General features: G+C 43.0%; 1 protein-coding gene across 1 annotated transcript in view; it reads left to right on the top strand.

Moving 5' to 3' along the window:
* LOC109930086 (stromal membrane-associated protein 1-like) overlaps positions 1-19,839 on the top strand; it is a 251,251-nt gene that overhangs the window by 197,538 nt on the left and 33,874 nt on the right. Inside the window, exon 10 of the mRNA XM_048597072.1 lies at positions 13,569-13,761. Coding sequence (XP_048453029.1) covers positions 13,569-13,761 — 193 coding nt within the window. The remainder of the gene's footprint in view (positions 1-13,568; positions 13,762-19,839) is intronic.

The raw sequence follows: 19,839 nt of genomic DNA, 5'->3' as shown, positions 1-19,839 counted from the left end.
TGCAGAGTCTGAGCCTGTGTTGTAACCACCTCTCTATATGTGCTATCCAGGATACTCTGTACTTCACGGATGCTCTACAGTGTCCCCAGCCGCCGCTGCAGCTCTGAAACTCAAGCTTCCAGGAGCTGTAGCTGGAGACACTTACTGCACACATGTTGACCTGGGGGACTAGAACTGACCCCAGCTGCCACATGGAGCAAGAGGAGCAAACCAAGACTTTGAGCTCTCCTGCCATGGTTTACCTATTTCAATTAAATCTTGGAGAGTACTTTATATTAGATTAAATCAAACCCAGTTATCTGTGGCCCTTCTTTCCTGGTCTGTGTACTACTCTTATAGATTAGAAGCCAAAAAAGTACTATAAGTGAAGGAAGTTGTAAGGACTTACCTGCCTTACTTGCTACTCACCATGGGCTCTCTCCCTTGTAGTCACCTGCAGCAAGACAAAACCATTTACTTTCCCTTGCTTGTGGTCCTCAGTGACTTTTTTCTTTTGGTTGGAGGAGGAGGGAGGGAGGGAAACACTACTTCAGTGTTCGGAGTTTGGCAACACTCCCTCCACAAACCACTGTTTGGTAGTGGTGGCTGCACCGATGCAAGTCCTCATCCCGACCACCATTCAGTGTCTTCACAGCCCTCTACTGTTTCTGTCCCCACTTTACTTCTCTCCAACTTCTTCCATTGGAACCAATGCAGCACTAGTCAACTACACTAGTAAACACTCCCCGCCCTAGCACATTGGTTCTGGTCCTGCCTAGGTGCAGACTGTCTGGTTTGTACTGGCCCCACCTCCCCCAGAACCAGTTCCAATATCTCATGAATTTGAATCCCTCCCTCTTGCGCCATCCCTCAAACCACATATTCATTCTTATCTATCCTGCCATTCCTATTCGGACTAGCATATGGTAGTAGTAGCACTAAGGGGAGGTGATGGCCTAATGGTATTATTGCTAGACTGGTAATCTGGAGACCTGGGTTTGAATCCCACCACAGCAGAAGGTGAGATTTGAATTCAATAAAGTCTGCATGCAGAAATCTAATGATGACCATGAAACCATTGTTGATTGTCAGGAAGAGCCCATCTGGGTCACTAGTATCCTTTAGGGAAGGAAACTGCCGTCCTTACCTAGTCTGGTCTACGTTTGACTCCAGACCCACAGCAACATGGTTGACTCTCAAATGCCCTCTGGGCAATAAATGCTGCCCTGGCCTACATCCTTTCTTCATGAAAATGCCTACATGATGATTTAAAATGATTTTAAAAAATCTCCGAAATTACTACCTTTGAGGTCCTACTTTTTAGTTTAACTCCCAGCTCCCTAAATTTAGCTTGTAGAACCATCCCATTTTTTACCTAGATCATTGGTGTCTGTATGCACCAAAACAGCTGGCCTCCAGAATGTTCCGCAGCCACTCCGAGATGTCCTTGGCCCTTGCACTAGGGAAGCAACATATCATCCTGGACTCTCATTTGCAGCCACAGAAACACCCATCTGTTCCCCTTTCAATTGAATCCCCTATCACTATAGTGCTGCCACTCGTTTTTTTCTGCCATACTGTGCAGCAGAGCCAGCCACAGTGCCACGAACCTGGCTGTTGCCGCCATCGGCTGATGAGCCATCTCCCTCAACAGTATCCAAAATGGCATGTCTATTTTGGAGGGAGATGACCACAGGGGACCCCTACACATTTTTCTTATTTTCTTGTCAGTCACTTTGTAAAATTATAAACTGAGGCTTTATTCAGGTACCTCCAAGGGCACTACCTACTTCTTTCAGTTTTTAGTAGGTGGCTAGTTGTATTTTTCCTATCTAACCAGAGACTTAGTATGGGCTTTGTTTACAAAGGCGCCACTGCAGACTAAAGCAATTTTTTACATAACTTCAAATGGTATGAAGTAAAAATGTCGCATACAGCATGCTACTGAAAGTTATGTCCTGAAAGAATCTTGTATTTATCATAGTATTTACCTACCGTCTTATAATCTACAGCCAAATAATCTCTTCCTTCCTTAAAGCCACTACTTTTCCAAACATTTAAATTAGAATTAATTCACAGCATTTTGCTTTGGATTATATAGTGTTCTTTGAAATTGAATGTTCCAAGCCTATTCTCTGCAGACATAGCTGAAACGTGGTACTTTTTAAAAAAGGTTTTAACAATTCAGACAGGATTGGTGGAAATAATCTCTGTAAATTCAAATGTCAGTACTATGTTTTATAGGAGATGATTGATTTGGAAAGCAGCTGATCTGATCCTCTTGTAGCTTTTTCACGAGAGAATGTGCATGCTCTGTAGATACCTCAAAAAAAAATACATGCCATTCTTCATCACAGGTCCAAATTTATATTAATTGGACCTTCTGTTCAGTATGACCAGCCAGCCTTAACTAATTTAAGAAAGTTGTTTGCTGGACTTAATGTAAGAACATTATACTGCTTAGAGATCCATGCAAGGGAATTTGTCCTCCTGGCTCATTGTGTCCACATGTGTACGGGGTGCCCACGGTACAAAAATAGAAGCATAGAAATGATACAGCATAGAAGGGGGCCATTTGGCCAATCTTATCCATGCCAACATAATGTCCCTTGATGCCCCATCTTGTCTATGACTAGTTCAACACAGCATGAATTGGCCAAATAGTTAGGTGAACTGCTTCAGTCAATCATGAGAAAGTCTTGGAATTCCTTCATATTTGTGAAGACCATACAGTGCTGCATATTGATAGCAATGGCGTGTCCATGTGGTCATTTGACATTGCTAGCCTATTCTCCAATGTATCACTCAAGAATATCATAGACATCTACACTGAAGCACTACATCATGGTAATCTAAACCAATCACCAAAGCATGTGAATCAGTATTCACTGAACTTACAAACTCATGCAGTTGAGTTCAGTTTTAATAACACCGTGTACACACAAGTAGATGGAGTTACATGGAATCCCCTCCAGGATCAGTGCTTTGAACAACATTGTTGGAATCCATGAGGAACTTATTTTCAATGGAATGATAATTTGTCTCCTCCTGCTTTCATATTTCCAATTATATATATGGTACATTTGCTATACTGGGGGAGAGGGTGGCCTAGTTGTATTATCACTATAGTCGGGAAACCCAGAATAATATTCTGGATTCGAATCCTGCCATGACAGATGATGGAATTTGAAATCACTGTTTAAAAAATCTAGAATTATGATTCTTAATGACTATGAAACCATTGCTGATTAACAGAAGGAAACAAAAACACTTGGTTCACTAATGCCCTTTAGGGAAGGAAGCTGCTGTCCATACCTGGTCTGTCTTACATGCAACTCCAGAACCACAGCAGTGTGGTTGACTTTTAACTGTCCTCTGTGATTAGGGATGGGCAATAAATGCTGGCCTAGCCACAGATGCCCACATCCCATGAATGAATAGAAGAAAAATCATTTGAATTCACAGCTTAATGGCCTCCATCCTGCACTCAAATTTATGTTCAGATTGGAGCAGTCAAATGAGCTCCAAATCCTCAATGTTCTCATTCAGAAATCATCCAGGACAGTTCTGTACCACTATGTAGTGCAAGTCCATCTTCACTGGTTAGTATACTCATAGGGATTCCTGCAGTTCCGTGCCCTACAAGATTGACCAAATCGGAAACCTTGTAAATAGATTTTGAGCCACTTGTTCACCATGAAAACGTGATGCTGAAATAGGGATATCATAGTCAGTCTAATAATTTGTTCCCTGATCAGATAATTTCTCACTCTATAATCTGCAAATTCTCGAAAGGCCTGTAGGCTTTTATTCATACTTTGCTTGGACCATTGGTTTACTCTCAATATCAGTAACCCTAGGCAGTCTCAATGTTCTTCATTAAAATATTGCAAAAATCTTACCCATACAGTGTTTACAATCACAAGTGAACCCCTTAACTTGGACTTGTCTTGAGGATCAGACCAAAACAGAGGAACAGGATGCTCAGTCCCAACCCCCAGCCTCACAGCATCAGCTAACTAAGTGCTTTGAGGCAAGCTTCCTTTGTACTCTTTCCGAACAAGGGAAGCTATGTAATTCAAATTTAAACAATAATAAGTTTGACCACTGGCAAACATGACTTTTACCATGGCTAATTTGATTAATTGTTCATAACGACTTGCTTTTTTTAATGCTTTTCATGAACTGTTACCTCAGCTTTAGCTTGCTCATACTGCTCACCATCTTTGTCATCTAATCAATTGTATGATACTTATACAGCACAATTCTATGACAATCATCAATTCAAATGAAAAGTAATCCATGTTTTCATATTTGATTCATTGTCTCTTTTAAACAAAACTTCAGCTTTTCCAGAGTTCCTGTGACAGTTCAGTTCATTACTGCTGAATTATAACACTCAATCTAAACATTCTAGCGCTCAGCAAGGTGCAGAAACACATTAAAACCAGTGGTCTTTCTAATCATTAGGTCATCACTAGGCTTTGTACTTTTCTTCCTCATTCCATTTGATTTCATTTAACCTTATTTCAGCTAACTTAGCAAATTTATGTTACTATCTACACGTCCCAATGCTGTTACACTGGCTCTGAAAATTATCCAGTCTACTTCAGATGAAGGCTAAGAGATCTCAAAAACTTCAGCAACAGGTGAAATTTCACGCTGTTACTATGCAGTAGCAACACTGGTGGTGTTCTCTACCAACAGGGTGCTGCTGCCAAACCAAAAAGACATTCTTCCTGTCTCACGTATGAGTAACATACATGAATTTTAGCGTTGGTGTGATACCAGTATGTAGGCCATATGTCCCAAACTGTGACAAATCATATCAAGTAGCATATCCTTTCACATCAAGCAAGGTACTGATCCTTGCAAACCTTGCAATACAATCCGACATTAGACGTGATTCTCCAACTAAACAACATTTTCTCGATAATCTTGAGTGTAAGAAGAATTACATGGACAGCCAAATTAGATTGTCAGTAAGTCTTGCAGAATGGCATACTTGCATGTACTGGAAACTATATGTATTACTACACAGGACCCTGTACTTTGCAGACAGACAGAACATGTACAAGCACTGTGCCTGTTTAAACATAATAAAAAGGTGAAAACCATTAATTAGTCCAGGCACTGCACTGAGAAATCAGTTAATCTGCCTGGTTTAAAATTTAAAGCATAGCTGTTTAATGATCAATCATCCTTAATTTGTTACATTCTTCATGAAAATGCCTCCGCCAGTCATTACCTACCATTCCATAACACCATGACAGTGTTGCTACTTTGTCATTGTTGCTTGGTCCTCAATAGCACATTGGCACCTCGTCCTCATAGATCATAGAATCCTTACAGTGTGTAAACAGGCCCTTTGGCCCAACAAGTCCATATCGACCCTCAGAGCATCCCACCCAGACCCACCTAATCTACACACCCCTAAACACTATGGGCAATTTAGCATGGCCAATCAACCTAGCTTGCACATCTTTGGACTGTGGGAGGAAACCAGAGCACCCGGAGGAAACTTACGCAGACACGGGGAAAACGTGCAAACTCCACACAGACAGTTGCCCGAGTGTGGAATCAAACCCAGGTTCCTGGAGCTGTGAATCAGCAGTGCTAACCACTGACCCCCGTGCTGCCCCCATCCTGTGACGGAAAACTTTTTCAATCCCGTTTATGCAGCTGCATAACAATGACCCGACAGCGCAAAGAATCCAACAGAACCACATCATCTTATTGCTCCGTTGGTGACTGCCACAAACCTTGTAACATGGAGCTGAATTCTCCCAAAATTTGGCTAGTGTCGATTTCGGAGAGTTTTATGGAGTTATTCCCTCCTTCAGCCATAGTGACTTTTCTCATGCAGTTTTAAGTTGCTCACCTAGTGAAGTGTGCACTTGATGTGCACAATACCGCATTAATGCTACTTTACCCTCCACAGCTGTGTAGGTGCTTGCCCGAGCTCATCACATTCACGCTACAGGCATCATATTTAAATATCAGCTGTGCCCCAATTTCAAATAATACCAGCTTGGACTGTTCATGATACAGAGGACCAAGAATACGTACCATCATCTCTTTCTTTCTCTCTGTCTGTGCACACGCACACACGCCCTTTCAGTATTGTATGTAGCACGATCGCTGAATGGTTTTCACTCACTCCACCTTCCACCTCCACCCCCAAAACTGAGGACTTCGTATTGCCTCACTTTAGTAGACTGAGGACTGCACCCCATAGACTTTCAGACATTATCACTAGGTGGTGTTTATGCTAATGATGGGGTTAGAGGGGGGCGGGGAGGAGTGAGTAGGTAGGTAGAAGTGGAACCCAGAGAGAGAGAGACAGGCATATAAAGGTTTGGATAATTGTAAGCCAGGGAAGGGGAAAAGCTGATAATAGGCACAATAAGGAAAGACAAGCAGACAAATGTTTGGATCATTGTAAGCCAGGGAAGGGGAAAAGCTGATAATAGGCACAATAAGTACGTAAAAATGTGTTGGCAGTGCTGAAAGCAGGGCCTGGGGTGCAGAAGTTGGTAAAGAATGCAGAGGACATGTATCAGGCCCTAAAATTATTGAACTCAATGTAGCGTCCTGCAGGCTGCAAGGTCCACAAACGGAAGATAAGATGCCATTCTTCCAGCTTGTGCGGAGCCTCGCTAGAGCACTGCAGCAGATAGAAATGTTGGCCAGGGAGCATGTTGTGTTGAACAACCAGAAGTTCGTGGTCACTTTTGCAGAAAGAATGTAGGTGTTCTGCAAAGCAGTTACCCAGCCTGTATTTCATTTCTCAGTGAACAGTGAATACAGTAGACTAGATTGAGTGAAGTGCAGGTAAATTGCTGTTTCACCTGAAAAGTGTGTCTAGAGCCTTGGATAGTTAAAAGGGAGAATGAGAAGGGCATGTGTTGCACCTTTTGCAGTTAGGATCATAGGACCAGGAGGAGGCCATTCAGCCTCTCGAGTCTGGTCTGCGGTCCAACTCCACATATCTGCTTTGGTCCCATAATACCTTTACTTAACAAAAATGTATCTGTCTCAGATTTAAAATTAACAACTGATGCATTCACTGCTGTTTATGGAAGAGAGTTCCAAATATTTACCAATTCTTTGTGTGTAGAAGTGCCTCCAAACATCTTTCCTGAATGGTCTGACCGTAATTATCAGGCCGTAATCCTCCCCATTGTTCTAGAATCCTCAGTGGAAATACTTTATCCACCCTGTCTTTTCCCATTAATATCTTGAAGAATTTGACCAGATCACTCTTAAACCTTTAAACCTCTAGAGAAAACAGCCCTAATTTGTACATATCTCCTGAATTTAACCCCTGAAGTCCAGCCATTCTTGTAAAGGAAAGGTGGTGTGGGGAAGTGTTGGCAGTGGAGGAGAGCTGGACCATAGTACCCCAGAGGTAATGGTCCCTGCAAAGTGCTGATAGAGAAGGGAAGGGCAACATGTATTTGGAAATGGTGTTAATTGATCTCTGCTGGAACAACCATTTGACTATAATTAACATCAGTATCCCAGGCCTAGAAAGTGCCAAAACTAACCAGGATTCTTGATGTCCAGTAATTGCTATATAATGACCCATGATAGAAAATACATGTATTTACTTTGCTGAAGAGGCTCATTTGTGTGACACCCCTCATTGTCTAATCATCTGAAGGCCATTTCCATGAGTACATTATACAAATGATTACACTGGAGGGCTGCTGGCATGTGTCTTCACAACCATGTCCAGTGTAAGTGGCAACATTAAGGGGGATGTTGAGGATGAAAAAAACAAAAAGGTAAACATAAGAATGAAAGGAAGCAACTCCGTTCTGAAATTTATATTTTTAATAAAGCAATAATTGAATCACCATCTTTAAGACAGGACTATCTATGACTGAGAACCACAGTATTGTAAATACTCTGTTTAATTGTAAATGTACTGTTCACCCTGATATTTTGTTCAATCTAATTGCACTTAAATGCTTTTGTTACTTGTAATGCTTTTGCACCTACATTGAAGGAAAGAAAATAGTCCTGCTGTAAAAACAACTTCAACAATGATGAGACAACAAGGTGCAGAGCTGGATGAACACAGCAGGCCAAGCAGCATCATAGGAGCAGAAAGGCTGACGTTTCGGTCCTAGATCCTTCATCAGAAATGGGGGAGGGGAAGGGGGTTCTGAAATAAATAGGGAGAGAGGGGGAGGGGGATAGAAGATGGATACAGGAGAAGATAGGTGGAGAGGAAACAGGCAGGTCGAAGAGGCAGGGATGGAGCCAGTAAAGGTGAGTGTAGGTGGGGAGTTAGGGAGGAGATAGGTCAGTCCAGGGAGGACGGACAGGTCAAGGGGGCGGGATGAGGTTAGTAGGTAGGGGATGGGGGTGCGGCTTGAGGTGGGAGGAGGGGATAGGTGGGAGGAAGAACAGGTTAGGGAGGCGGGGACGAGCTGGGCTGGTTTTGGGATGCGGTGGGGGAGGGGAGATTTTGAAGCTTGTGAAATCAATGATGGATGAGTTTGCCTGAGACAATTAAAAATTGATGCTTCTTGCAAGTTGCAGCGTTACAAAGAAATCTTTTGGGACAGTTGCAAGTCTGAGTATGAGGAACAATTTGTCTTTAATTTGAAAATATGGAAAGACAATTGTACACTGTTGAAACCTAACTTTCCTTTGGGATCCTTTGCCTACAAGGTACCTGCACTTGAAATTGGGCCAGTAACGTGCAAGGTCCCTCTCCTCTGTAGCTGGCTGTGTTTTGTTATTCCGTAAATGGTCTCTGCTTAAGAAAGTTACCTGTTACATAGCTGCTGCTATGCAATTTGATGATAAAAGATTCTAATTTCAATTTACGATCTGCAAATGCCTGAAAAGTGTAAAGGGAAGTAGGAAGGCAACTGAGTTCCCAGGGAGACAGTGGCTGAGTGTGAACATCATCGGACTAGTAATCCAGCAGGCCAGTTTAATACTTTGGGGACATGGAATCAAATGCACTGTAGCAGCTGGTGGAATTAAATTTTAAATTTGGAAATAAAAGCTAGATGACATACAAAATAGGACCTGAAGTAGGCTGTTTTGCCCCCAAGACTGTTTTGTTGTTCAGTAGGATTGCAGCTGATTTGTTTGGTTCAAATTCCACATTTCTATCTACCCCTGCTAAACTTCAACCACAAGATCATAAGATGTAGGAGCAGGATTAGGCTATTCAGATCACTGAGTCTGCTCTGCCATTCGATCGTGGCTGTTGTATTTCTCAACCCAATTCTCCTGCCTTCACCCCATAACCCTTGCTCCCCTTACCAATCAAGAACCTATCTATCTCTATCTTAAATACGATCAATGACTTGTCCTCCATAGCCCCCTGTAGCAATAGCTTTCACAGATTAACTACCCTCTGGGTGAAGAAATCCTTCCTCATCCAAGTTCCAAAGGGTTGTCCCTTCACACGTTGCATCCTAATCTCTCCTAATAGTGAAAACCATCTCCATCTCCACTTTCTCCAGGTCTCCATAATTTTCAATCAGATTCACCCCTCATCCTTCCAAACTCTTGAGTACAGACCCAGAGTCCTCAACTACTCCTCATATGATAAGATCTTCATCCCTGGGATCATTCTTGTAAACCTCCTCTAGATCCCATAGATCCATAGAATCCCTACAGTGTGGAGGCAGGCCATTCAGCCTATCAAGTCCACACCGACCCTCTGAAGAGCATCCCACCACCTACCCTATCTCTGTGTTTTCCAACCTAGACACAATGGGCAATTTAGCATATTGCCAATCGACCAAACATTTTTGGACTGTGGGAGGAAATCGGAGCACCAGAGGAAACCCATGCAGACACGGGGAGAATGTACAAACTGCACACAGACAGTTGCCCGAGGCTAGAATTGAACCCGGGTCCCTGGTGTTGTGAGGCAACAGTGCTAACCACCATGCTTCCCTTCAAGGCTAGCACATCCTTCCTTAGATAAGGAGTCTAAAGCTACTCACGATATTCAAAATACAGACTGGCCACAGTCTTATACACCCTTAGCAATATATTGCTCTTGTGTTCTAGCCCTCTTGAAATGAATGTTAACATTGCAATTTCTTTCTTAACTGCCAACTGAAACTGCCTGTTGACAGTAGAGAACCTTGAACTAGGATTGCTCCGTCCCTTTCTGCTTCAGATTTCTGAAGTCTTTCCACATTTAAAAAATAGCCCATGCCCCTATTCTTCCTACCAAAGTGTTTAACCTCTTACTTTCCTACTTTGTGTTCTATAAATGGGCCATTTCTTTGTCCATTCTCTCCAAGCCCATCCAAGTCCTTCTGCGATCTCCCTGCTTCCTCAACACTATCCCCTCTCCACCTAGCTTTGTGTTATCTGCAATCTTAACAAAAATGCCCCCATTCCTTTGTCCCGATCATTAACGTGTATATCCTCTGCCCTACAATATACCCATCCTAAAAATATTCAAAGACCCTGCCTTCACCATCTTCTGGGGCCTGTCCAACTAAGAGAAACCACTCATTCCAGATATCAATCTCACAAATCTTCTCTTAACTACCTTTAAATCAAGAAGGAAACCAAAACTGCACCCAGTATCTGACGTGGTATTCCCAGTGTCCTGTAAATCTGAAGCATAACATCCTTTTTTGTTCAACTCGTCTCATAACAAAGGATAGCATTATGTTACCCAGAGATAGTAAGAACTGCAGATGCTGACCCCAGCATTATGTTACCCTCCTTGATTACATGCTGGCTATGCAAATTAATCTTTTATGATGCATGCAGTAGAACACACATCCCTCTGCACCTTGGGCTTACACAGTAATTCTGTTTTAATTCTTCCTTTCAAGCTGTACAGCTTGCAACCTACCCACATTGTACTCCATCGGCCAGTCATCAACTCAACCTGTTTATATCCACCAACAAACGCCTTTTGTCATCTTCACAAGATACTTTCCTACTTATCTTTGTGTTGTCTACACATTTCGCTACCATGCCGTCACACATCCATGTTATTAATGTAAACTGTAAAATGTTGAGACCCCTGCAGGTTTCCACATGTCACATGCTGCCAATCAGACAAATATCTAATACTAGGGGTCATACATTTAAGGTTAGAACGGGAAAGTTCAAAGGAGACGTGAGGTGCAAGTTTTTTACATAGGGAATTGTAGGAGCCTGGAACGCACTGCCAGGGGTGGTGATGGAGGCAGATACAATAGGGGCATTTAAGGGACTTTTAGATAAGCACATGAATATACAAGGAATTGGAGGGATATGGACCAGTGGCAGGCAGAAGGGATTAGTTTCATTTGCCGCCATGTTCGGCTCAACATCTTGGGCTGAAGGGCCTGTCCCTGTGCTGTCCAATTCTATGTTCTATCTATTTATGCATTCTGCTTTTTTTTTGCCAGCCAATGATGATAATGCATTATACCCAAACAAAGAGCTTTATTGTCAGCAATAATCTTTGATGTGACACTTTGTCAAGTGTCTTCTGGAAGTTGAAGTACTAAGTCTATTACCTCTCTTTTATCCACAGCGCAAGCGCACATTACTCCTTCAAAGAACTCCAATAAATTGGTCAATAATGCTTCCTCTTTGCAAAGCCATGCTGACTTTCCCAGCTACCTCGGGTTTTTCCAGATGCACAGCTATAACCTCTTGAATGATTGATCCTAACACCTTGCCCATGATAACTGTCAAGCTTTAGTTCCTCGTTTTCTGCCTTCCTTGTTATTTGAATAGAGGGGTTACTGTTTGCTCCTTCCCAGTCTGATGCAACCGTTCATGAATCCAGGAAATTCTGAAAAATTAATACCAATGCATCTGCTACCTCATTAGCTACCTCGTTTATGATCCTAGGATGAAATCCATGTAGACCCACAGATTTGTCAGCCCTCAGCTTCTCCAGTTTGTTTAGTACCACTTCCCACAAGTGATTATAATTTCACTGAATGTCCCTCTCCTTTTCTTTTCCTGATTTATAACTACTATTGGTTTTGTGCCCTGTATAGTGAAGACAAAAAGAATTGTCACTTTTATCCATCGTTTCCCATATCTTCTATGCACTCCCCATTTGTACTCTCTAGAGGACGTACATTCACTTTGAATGTTCTTATCCTTTTTATCTATTTTCACATTCCTAGCTAGCTTCCTTCCGTACTCTAATTTCATCCACAAAACCAATATCATTTGTCAAAAGTACTAATCTGGTGGATTAATATCCTTTAGGGAATGAAATTTGTTGTCTTTCCCTGGACTGGCCAATTTGTGACTCCAAATCCATAATAATATGGTTGGCTCTTGAAACTAAATTGTTGTTTTTCTTTTCAAGTCTATTTCTTGTGCCGTAGTCTTGATAAGAATGAAGCGAAATGTTTTGACTACTTGCCTCTTTTTTAGCATTGTTTAAAGCTATTCACAGAGTACAGTGAATTCATAGAATCATGGAATTGTTATGGTGCAGCAGGAGACCATTCAACCCATTTGCACAGCTCTTTGAATAAACATTATGCTTAGTGCCATTCTTCTGCCTTTTTCCTGTACCCCAGCTCATTTCTATTAAAATAATCATGCAGTGCCTTCTGAACTGCCTCCACTAGGCTGTCAGGCAGTGCATTCCACACCCTAGCTGCACGTTGTATGAAAAAGCTTTTACTTCACATTGCTTTTGCTTCTTTTGCAAATTTGTTCCCTTTTACGGCGGTATGGTGGCTCAGTGGGGGGAGTGGCACGGTGGCTCAGTGGTTAGCACTGCTGCCTCACAGTGCCAGGGACCCAGGTTCGATTCCACCCTCAGGTGACTGTCTATGTGGAGTTTGTACATCCTCTCTATGTCTGCATGAGTTTGTTCCAGTTTCCTCCCACAGTCCAAAGATGTGCAGGCTAGGTGGATTGGCCATACTAAATTGCCCATAGTGTTCAGGGATGTGTAGATTAGGATCACATGGGATGCTCTGAAGGTCAGTGTGGACTTGTTGGGCCAAAGGCCCTGTTTCCACACTGTAGGGATTCTATGATCTATGATTTTACATTCTATAGAATCCCTACAGTGTGGAAACAGGCCATTCGGCCCAACAGGTCCACACCAACTCTCCAAAGAGCATCCCACTCAGAAGCACTCCCCTACTCTAGCCCCGTAACCCTGCATTTCCCATGGCTAATCCACGTAACCTACACATCCCTGGACACTATCGGCAATTTAGCATAGCCAGTCCACCTAACCTGCACATCTTTGGACTGTGGGAGGAAACCAGAGCACCCGAAGAAAGCCAGTGCAGACACAGGGAGAATGTGCAAACTCACAGCAACATGTAAGATGAAGTGTGAATCAACTGCACTGCTTACAATCATTAGCAAAATACCAATTGAAATCTTTAAATGCTGAGGACATCAAAATCTAATGATAAAAAAAATTCAAGTTCTGTCCAATCATTTACTAGTTAATGAAATTTGATTCAAGATGGTGGTGGAGTAGCTTTAGCCGGAGGTCAACTGCTCCATTTGTTTCTTTTTCTTTTCTCCCCCTCTTTCTTGTCTTTTTTTTCTTCTTTCTTCTCTCAGCCTCAGTGCAGAACTAGTGAGATGTTCTCCCGACCCAGGAGTCTTTCAGCAGCCTGTGGCGGTCTCTCAGCCTGGCATCCAAAGTGGCCGGTGCTGACAGCAGGGCCCAGCACATACTCAGGCGATCGGAGGCTGTGAGTGGGTCCTGTCTGGGCATGTTCCAGAAGCAGCAGGAGATCAGAGAGGCAGCAGCAGCAGTGGCATTGTGGCCCGCCGTGGGGAGAGCGAGCGGTGAGGGAGGATTCCTGCTATCTGTGGAGGTGGCGAGAACAAACAGTTGAGGTCTCCTGGAGAGCGAGCTAAGCAGAGGAGATTGGGGCTCCAACAAGGATTCAAAGACTTGAACTTTTAACTTTATTCATTTATTTTTCTATTTTATTTTAGAAAGAATTTTAATGTTAACAATTACTTTATTTCTTTATTTTCTACTTATTTTATGAAGGTCTGCAATGCTTAACTTTTTAAACATTGTTTTTTTTACCACTTTGTACCTAAGTTTTTTGTACTTCGGTACCTTTGTACCTAAGATGGCGCTGTGTGTGGCGACATTAGACACTTTTCACATTTTGACCACTTAAAGGAATAAAAGGGGAAAGCATACAAGAATAAATCAGAAATTTTGAATTTCCACACTGCTAAAGGTGGTCAGAAACAACAGCTAGAGAATACACAAATGTTTTAAACACAGTTGAGAAACTGCAGAAAATATTGTTTTGTTCCAGGACTTTCCAGTTCAGGGTGAGATTGATGGATTAGAAATAGAAACATTATCAGCGGGGGACAGTTTCTCTCTGGCCCGTCATGATATTGAAAACTTCTATAAAATCTCCTGTCAGCCTTCTCCTCAGCAAGGGAAAATGTTCAAACTTCTCCAACCTATATTCATAACTGAAGTTATCGGTTTCTAACTCTGGAAGGAGAAATCTTATTCTGCACTGCGTTCATCCAATGCGTTCACATATTTTCTGAAGTGTGGCACCCAGAATTGTGCAGCTGAGGTGAAACCAGAGTCCTATGTAATTATAAAGCCTCCCTGTTCTTATAATCTTCACAACCCTAGATACTGCTTTATTATCAGCTCTGTACCTGTCCTGCCACATTTAAGGACTGATGCACATGCACCCAGATCTCTCTGCCTCTGCACACCCTGTGGAGTAGTACCTGTTATTTTATACTGTATCTTCATGTTCCTTGTACGTCACACCTCTCTACATTGAAGTTTATCTTCCTACTTCAGCAGTTTGTCATTGTTCTCTTGAAATTCTACCCTTCTCTCAAAGTATGGAAACATTGTAAACTTCAAAACTGTGTACTATACACCAAGGTCTAGATCATTCATACATATCAGAAAAAGCAAATGTCCCTGAGGCGATTCACTATAATTCTTGGAGGAGTGAACTCGGATGGCAGACCCAGCTTCGTGGTGATTGCTGCCACCCTGGCCCATGAGATGGGCAACAACCTTGGAATGGCACATGACTCTGAGTCAGGGACTGTCGATGTCTCGATTCCTCTCGTGGCTGTATTATGGAAGCATTACAGCGGTGAGGGCCAAAGAATTATACAATGCAGAAGAGATCATTCAGCCAATCAAGACTGTACCACCAACTACTACCAACTCTAGTCCCACTTTCCCACGTCTGGTGAATAGCCTTTTTTTTCTATTCATTTGCGGGATGTGGGCGTCGCTGGCTGGCCGGCCAGCATTTCTTGCCCATCACTTGAGAAGGTGGTGGTGAGCTACCTTCTTGAACCGCTGCAGTCCTCCTGCTGTGGGTTTACCCACAATGCTATTAGGGAGGGAATTCCAGGATTTTGACCCTGCGACAGTGAAATGACGGTGGTATATTTCCAGATCAGGATGGTGAGTGACTTGGAGGGGAACTTGGAGGTGATGGTGTTCCCATATATCTGCTGCCCTTGTCCTTCTAGATGGAAGTGGTCGTGAGTTTGGAAGGTGCTGTCTTAGGATCTTTGGTGAAATGCTGCAGTGCATCTTGTAGATAGTACACACTGCTGCTACTGAGCGTTGGTGGTGGAGGGAGTGAATGCTTCTGGATGTAGAGCTAATCAAGTGGGCTGCTTTTCTCCTGGATGCTGTCAAGCTTCTTGAGTGATGTTGGAGCTGCACTCATCCAGGCAAGTGGCGAGTATTCCATCACACTCCTGACTTGTGCCTTGTAGATGGTGGACAGGCTTTGAGGAGTCAGGAGGTGAGTTACTTGCCACAATATTCCTACCTTCTGGCCTGCTCTTGGAGCCACTCTGTTAGTGTGGCATGTCCAGTTGAGTTTCTGGTCCATGATAACCCTCAGGATATTAATAGTGGGGAATCAGTGATGGTAGCACCATTGAATGTCAAGGGGCGGTGGTTAGATTGTCTCTTGTTGGTGATGGTCATAGCCTGGCATTTGTGTGGCATGAATGTAACTTGCCACTTGTCAGCCCAAGCCTGGATACTGTCCAGAACTTGTTGCATGTGAACGTGGACTGCTTCAGTGTCTGAGGAGTCGCAAATGGTGCTGAACATTGTGCAATCATCAGCAAAAATCCCCACTATTCAACATGGTGCTCAGTTACGAGTGGTGCGCCACAAGGATCTGTTCTGGGTCCTCTTTTATTTATGATTTTTGTAAATGATTTGGATGTAGGAGTGGAAGGGTGGATTAATAAGTTCATGGAGGATACGAAGGTGGGTCGAGTTGTGGATAGTGCGGAGGGCTGTTCTAGGTTACAAATGGACATTAATAGGATGCAGAGCTGGGCTGAGGAGTGGCAGATGGCATTTAACCCTGAAAAGTGTGAGGTGATTCATTTTGGAAAGACAAACTTGAAAGCAGAAAGATTATTGGCAGTGTGGAAGAGCAGAGGGATCTTGGAGTTCATATCCACAGTTCCCCGAAAGCTGCCAACCAGGTGGATAGAGTTGTTAAGAAGGCGTATGATGTGTTAGCTTTCATTAATAGAGGGATTGAGTTCAAGAGCCGTGAAGTTATGCTCCAGCTATACAAAAGCCTGGTTTGGCAACATCTGGAGTATTGTGTCCAGTTCTGGTCGCCTCATTACAGGAAAGATGTGGAAGCATTGGAAAAGGTACAGAGGAGATTTACTAGGATGTTGCCTGGAATGGAGGGAAGGCCTTACGAGGAAAGATTGAGAGAGCTACGACTTTTCTCTTTAGAACGACGAAGGATGAGAGGTGACTTGATAGAGGTGTACAAAATGATCACATGTATTGTTAGAGTGGACAGCCAGAGACTTTTTCCTCGGGTGGAGGTAGCTATTACAAGGGGGCATAGTTTTAAAATGAGTGGAGGTAAATATCAGAGGTAGGTTCTTTACTCAGAGAGTGGTAGGGGCGTGGAATGCATTGCCGGAAAGGGTAGTGGAGTCGGCCTCAATAGAGGTATTTAAGCGGCTATTAGATACGCATATGGATGATGGTAAAAGGTAGGGGTGGAGGTGAGATAGACCTTACGTTTAGGATAAAGAACAAAGAAAATTACAGCACAGGAACAGGCCCTTTGGCCCTCCAAGCCTGCACCAATCCAGATCCTCTATCTAAACCTGTCGCCTATTTTCCAGGAATCTGTATCCCTCTGCTCCCTGCCCATTCATGTATCTGTCTAGATACATCTTAAATGATGCTATCGTGCCCGCTTCTACCATCTCTGCTGGCAACGCGTTCCAGGCACCCACCACCCTCTGCGTAAAGAACTTTCCACGCGTATCTCCCTTAAACTTTTCCCCTCTCACCTTGAAATCGTGACCCCTAGTAATTGAGTCCCCCAGTCTGGGAAAAAGCTTCTTGCTATCCACCCTGTCTATACCTCTCATGATTTTGTAGACCTCAATCAGGTCCCCCCTCAACCTCCGTCTTTCTAATATAAATAATCCTAATCTACTCAACTTCTCTTCATAGCTAGTGCCCTCCATTCCAGGCAACCTCCTGGTGAACCTCCTCTGCACCCTGTCCAAAGCATCCACATCCTTTTGGTAATGTGGCGACCAGAACTGTACGCAGTATTCCAATTGTGGTCAAACCAAAGTCCTATACAACTGTAACATGACCTGCCAACTCTTGTACTCAATACCCCATCCGATGAATGAAAGCATGCCGTATGCCTTCTTGACCACTCTATCGACCTGCATTGTCACCTTCAGGGTACGATGGACCTGAACACCCAGATCTCTCTGTGCATCAATTTTCCCCAGGGCTTTTCCATTTACCGTATAGTTCGCTCTTGAATTGGATCTTCCAAAATGCATCACCTCGCATTTGCCTGGATTGAACTCCATCTGCCATTTCTCCACCCAACTCTCCAATCTATCTATAGGGTAAAAGTTTAGGGTAAAAGTTCGGCACAACATCGTGGGCTGAAGGGCCTGTACTGTGCTTTACTGTTCTATGTTCTATGTTCTTCCTCCAACACAAAAAATGTCCATTAACTATTACTCAATCACAGAATCCTTATGGTATGGAAACAGGCCCTTCGACCCAACAAGTCCACACCCACCCAGACCCATCCCCCTATAACCCACCTAATCTACACATCCCTGAACAGTACGAGAAATTTAGCGTGGCCAATCCACCTAATGTGCACATCTTCGGACTATGGGAGGAAACCGGAGCACCTGGAGGAAACCCACGCAGACGGGCAGAATGTGAAAACTTCACACAGACAGTCACCTGAGGCTGGAATCAATCCAGGTCCCTGGCGCTGTGAGGCAGCAGTGCTAACCACTGAGCCACCATGCTGCCCGCGGTGTGTGCTATTTCTCAGCCAGTTTTGTATCCATGTTACTGTTGTCCTTTTTATTCCATGAGCTCTAACTTTGTACACAAGTGTGTTGTGCAACACTGTATCAGACACCTTTTGGAGTTCCACTTATACCACATTGACAGCCTTCTCCTCATCAATTCCAAAATTACAAAATAATCAAGGAGCATAAGGAGGGGAGAAAATAACTATCACTACAGAAAATGTGTTAGAGAAACTAATGGGGTGATGACATAAAAATAGTTGGGAAAGCAAGTGGTGATGGTAGAGGGTTATAAGATAACTTGTGGGAACATGTGAAGTAGTACACTTTGGCTGGAAGAGCCGAGGATTTAAAAATTGTTAAAGTGTGAAAGGCTGTGGAACAGAGGAATTCGGGCTTCCTCGTCCTTGATTCTCAAAAAAACTAGCATCCAAGTTCAGCAGGTGGTAGGAAAGGCAGATTGAATGTTGGCCTTGATTTCAGAAGGAATGGTGTATAAATGTAGTGAATTTTTGATAAAACTGTACAAGGCACTATTCAGATCACAGCTGGAATGCTGTGAACAGAATTGGGCCTCTTATCTATAGATAGATGCAAGGATCACCTTATTTATGAGAAGCGGTTGAATAGGTTGGGCCTGTGCTCATTGGAATTTAGAAGAATGAGAGGAGACTTTACAGAAACATGCAAGATTCTAAGTGGACCTGACAGTGTAGATATAGAAACATTGTTTCCCCTCGTGAGAGAGTCTAGGACCAAAGGGTGTAATTTCAGAAAGTTGGTCAGAATAATTTAAGGCAAAGATGAGGAGAATCTGTTATGTGAGGGGAGTGAATCAACGGAATTATTTATTGCAGAGAACTGTCGAGGCTGGGTCATTATGAGTTTCTGAGCCTGAAATAGAAACCCCTTCAATCAGTGAGAGAATCAAGCCTTATGGGGGAAAAGACAAAAATGTGGACTTGAGGATTACTTTTTTGTGAATGTCTGGGGTCTTTCAACCCGCTCTGTTACCTCTTCAAAAAATTCTAAATCTGTTAAGCATGGTTTTCCCCTAGGAAATCCGATCTGCCTGTCACTCATTAGCGCATGTTTCATCTTTTTAACTGAATTGTCTCCCACCAATGAAGTTGAACTAAACTAAAACAAAGGACTGTGGGTGCTGGAGATCTGTATTACTGAAGTTAAATTGGTCTGAAATGAGCGTTTCCAACATTTCACTGCTATATTGGATGATTTACATATCCTAAAACGTGAAGGTAAAGCTTCAGTAGATTTTGAGCAAGCTTCATAAATGATTTGTCTTGACTGAATATTCTGATTATTTAAAAAATAATGACTTGGGACATTGTTACGTTAATCACATCAGATCAGACTGCTGGATTCTTCTCAAAAGGATTCTTACTGGAATCTTAATATTCGGCTTCATGTATTTGAAAACATCAATCTGTTATGTCAGATAACAAGGTGTAGAGCTGGATGAACACAGCAGGCCAAGCAGCATCATAGGAGCAGGAAGGCTGACGTTTCGGGCCTAGACCCTTC

Source organism: Rhincodon typus, chromosome 5 (genome assembly GCF_021869965.1).
Source record: "Rhincodon typus isolate 14 chromosome 5, sRhiTyp1.1, whole genome shotgun sequence".
NCBI classification, from domain to species: Eukaryota; Metazoa; Chordata; class Chondrichthyes; order Orectolobiformes; family Rhincodontidae; genus Rhincodon; species Rhincodon typus.
Note: the sequence above shows the minus strand (reverse complement) of the source record. Positions and strands in the feature narration are given on the sequence as shown.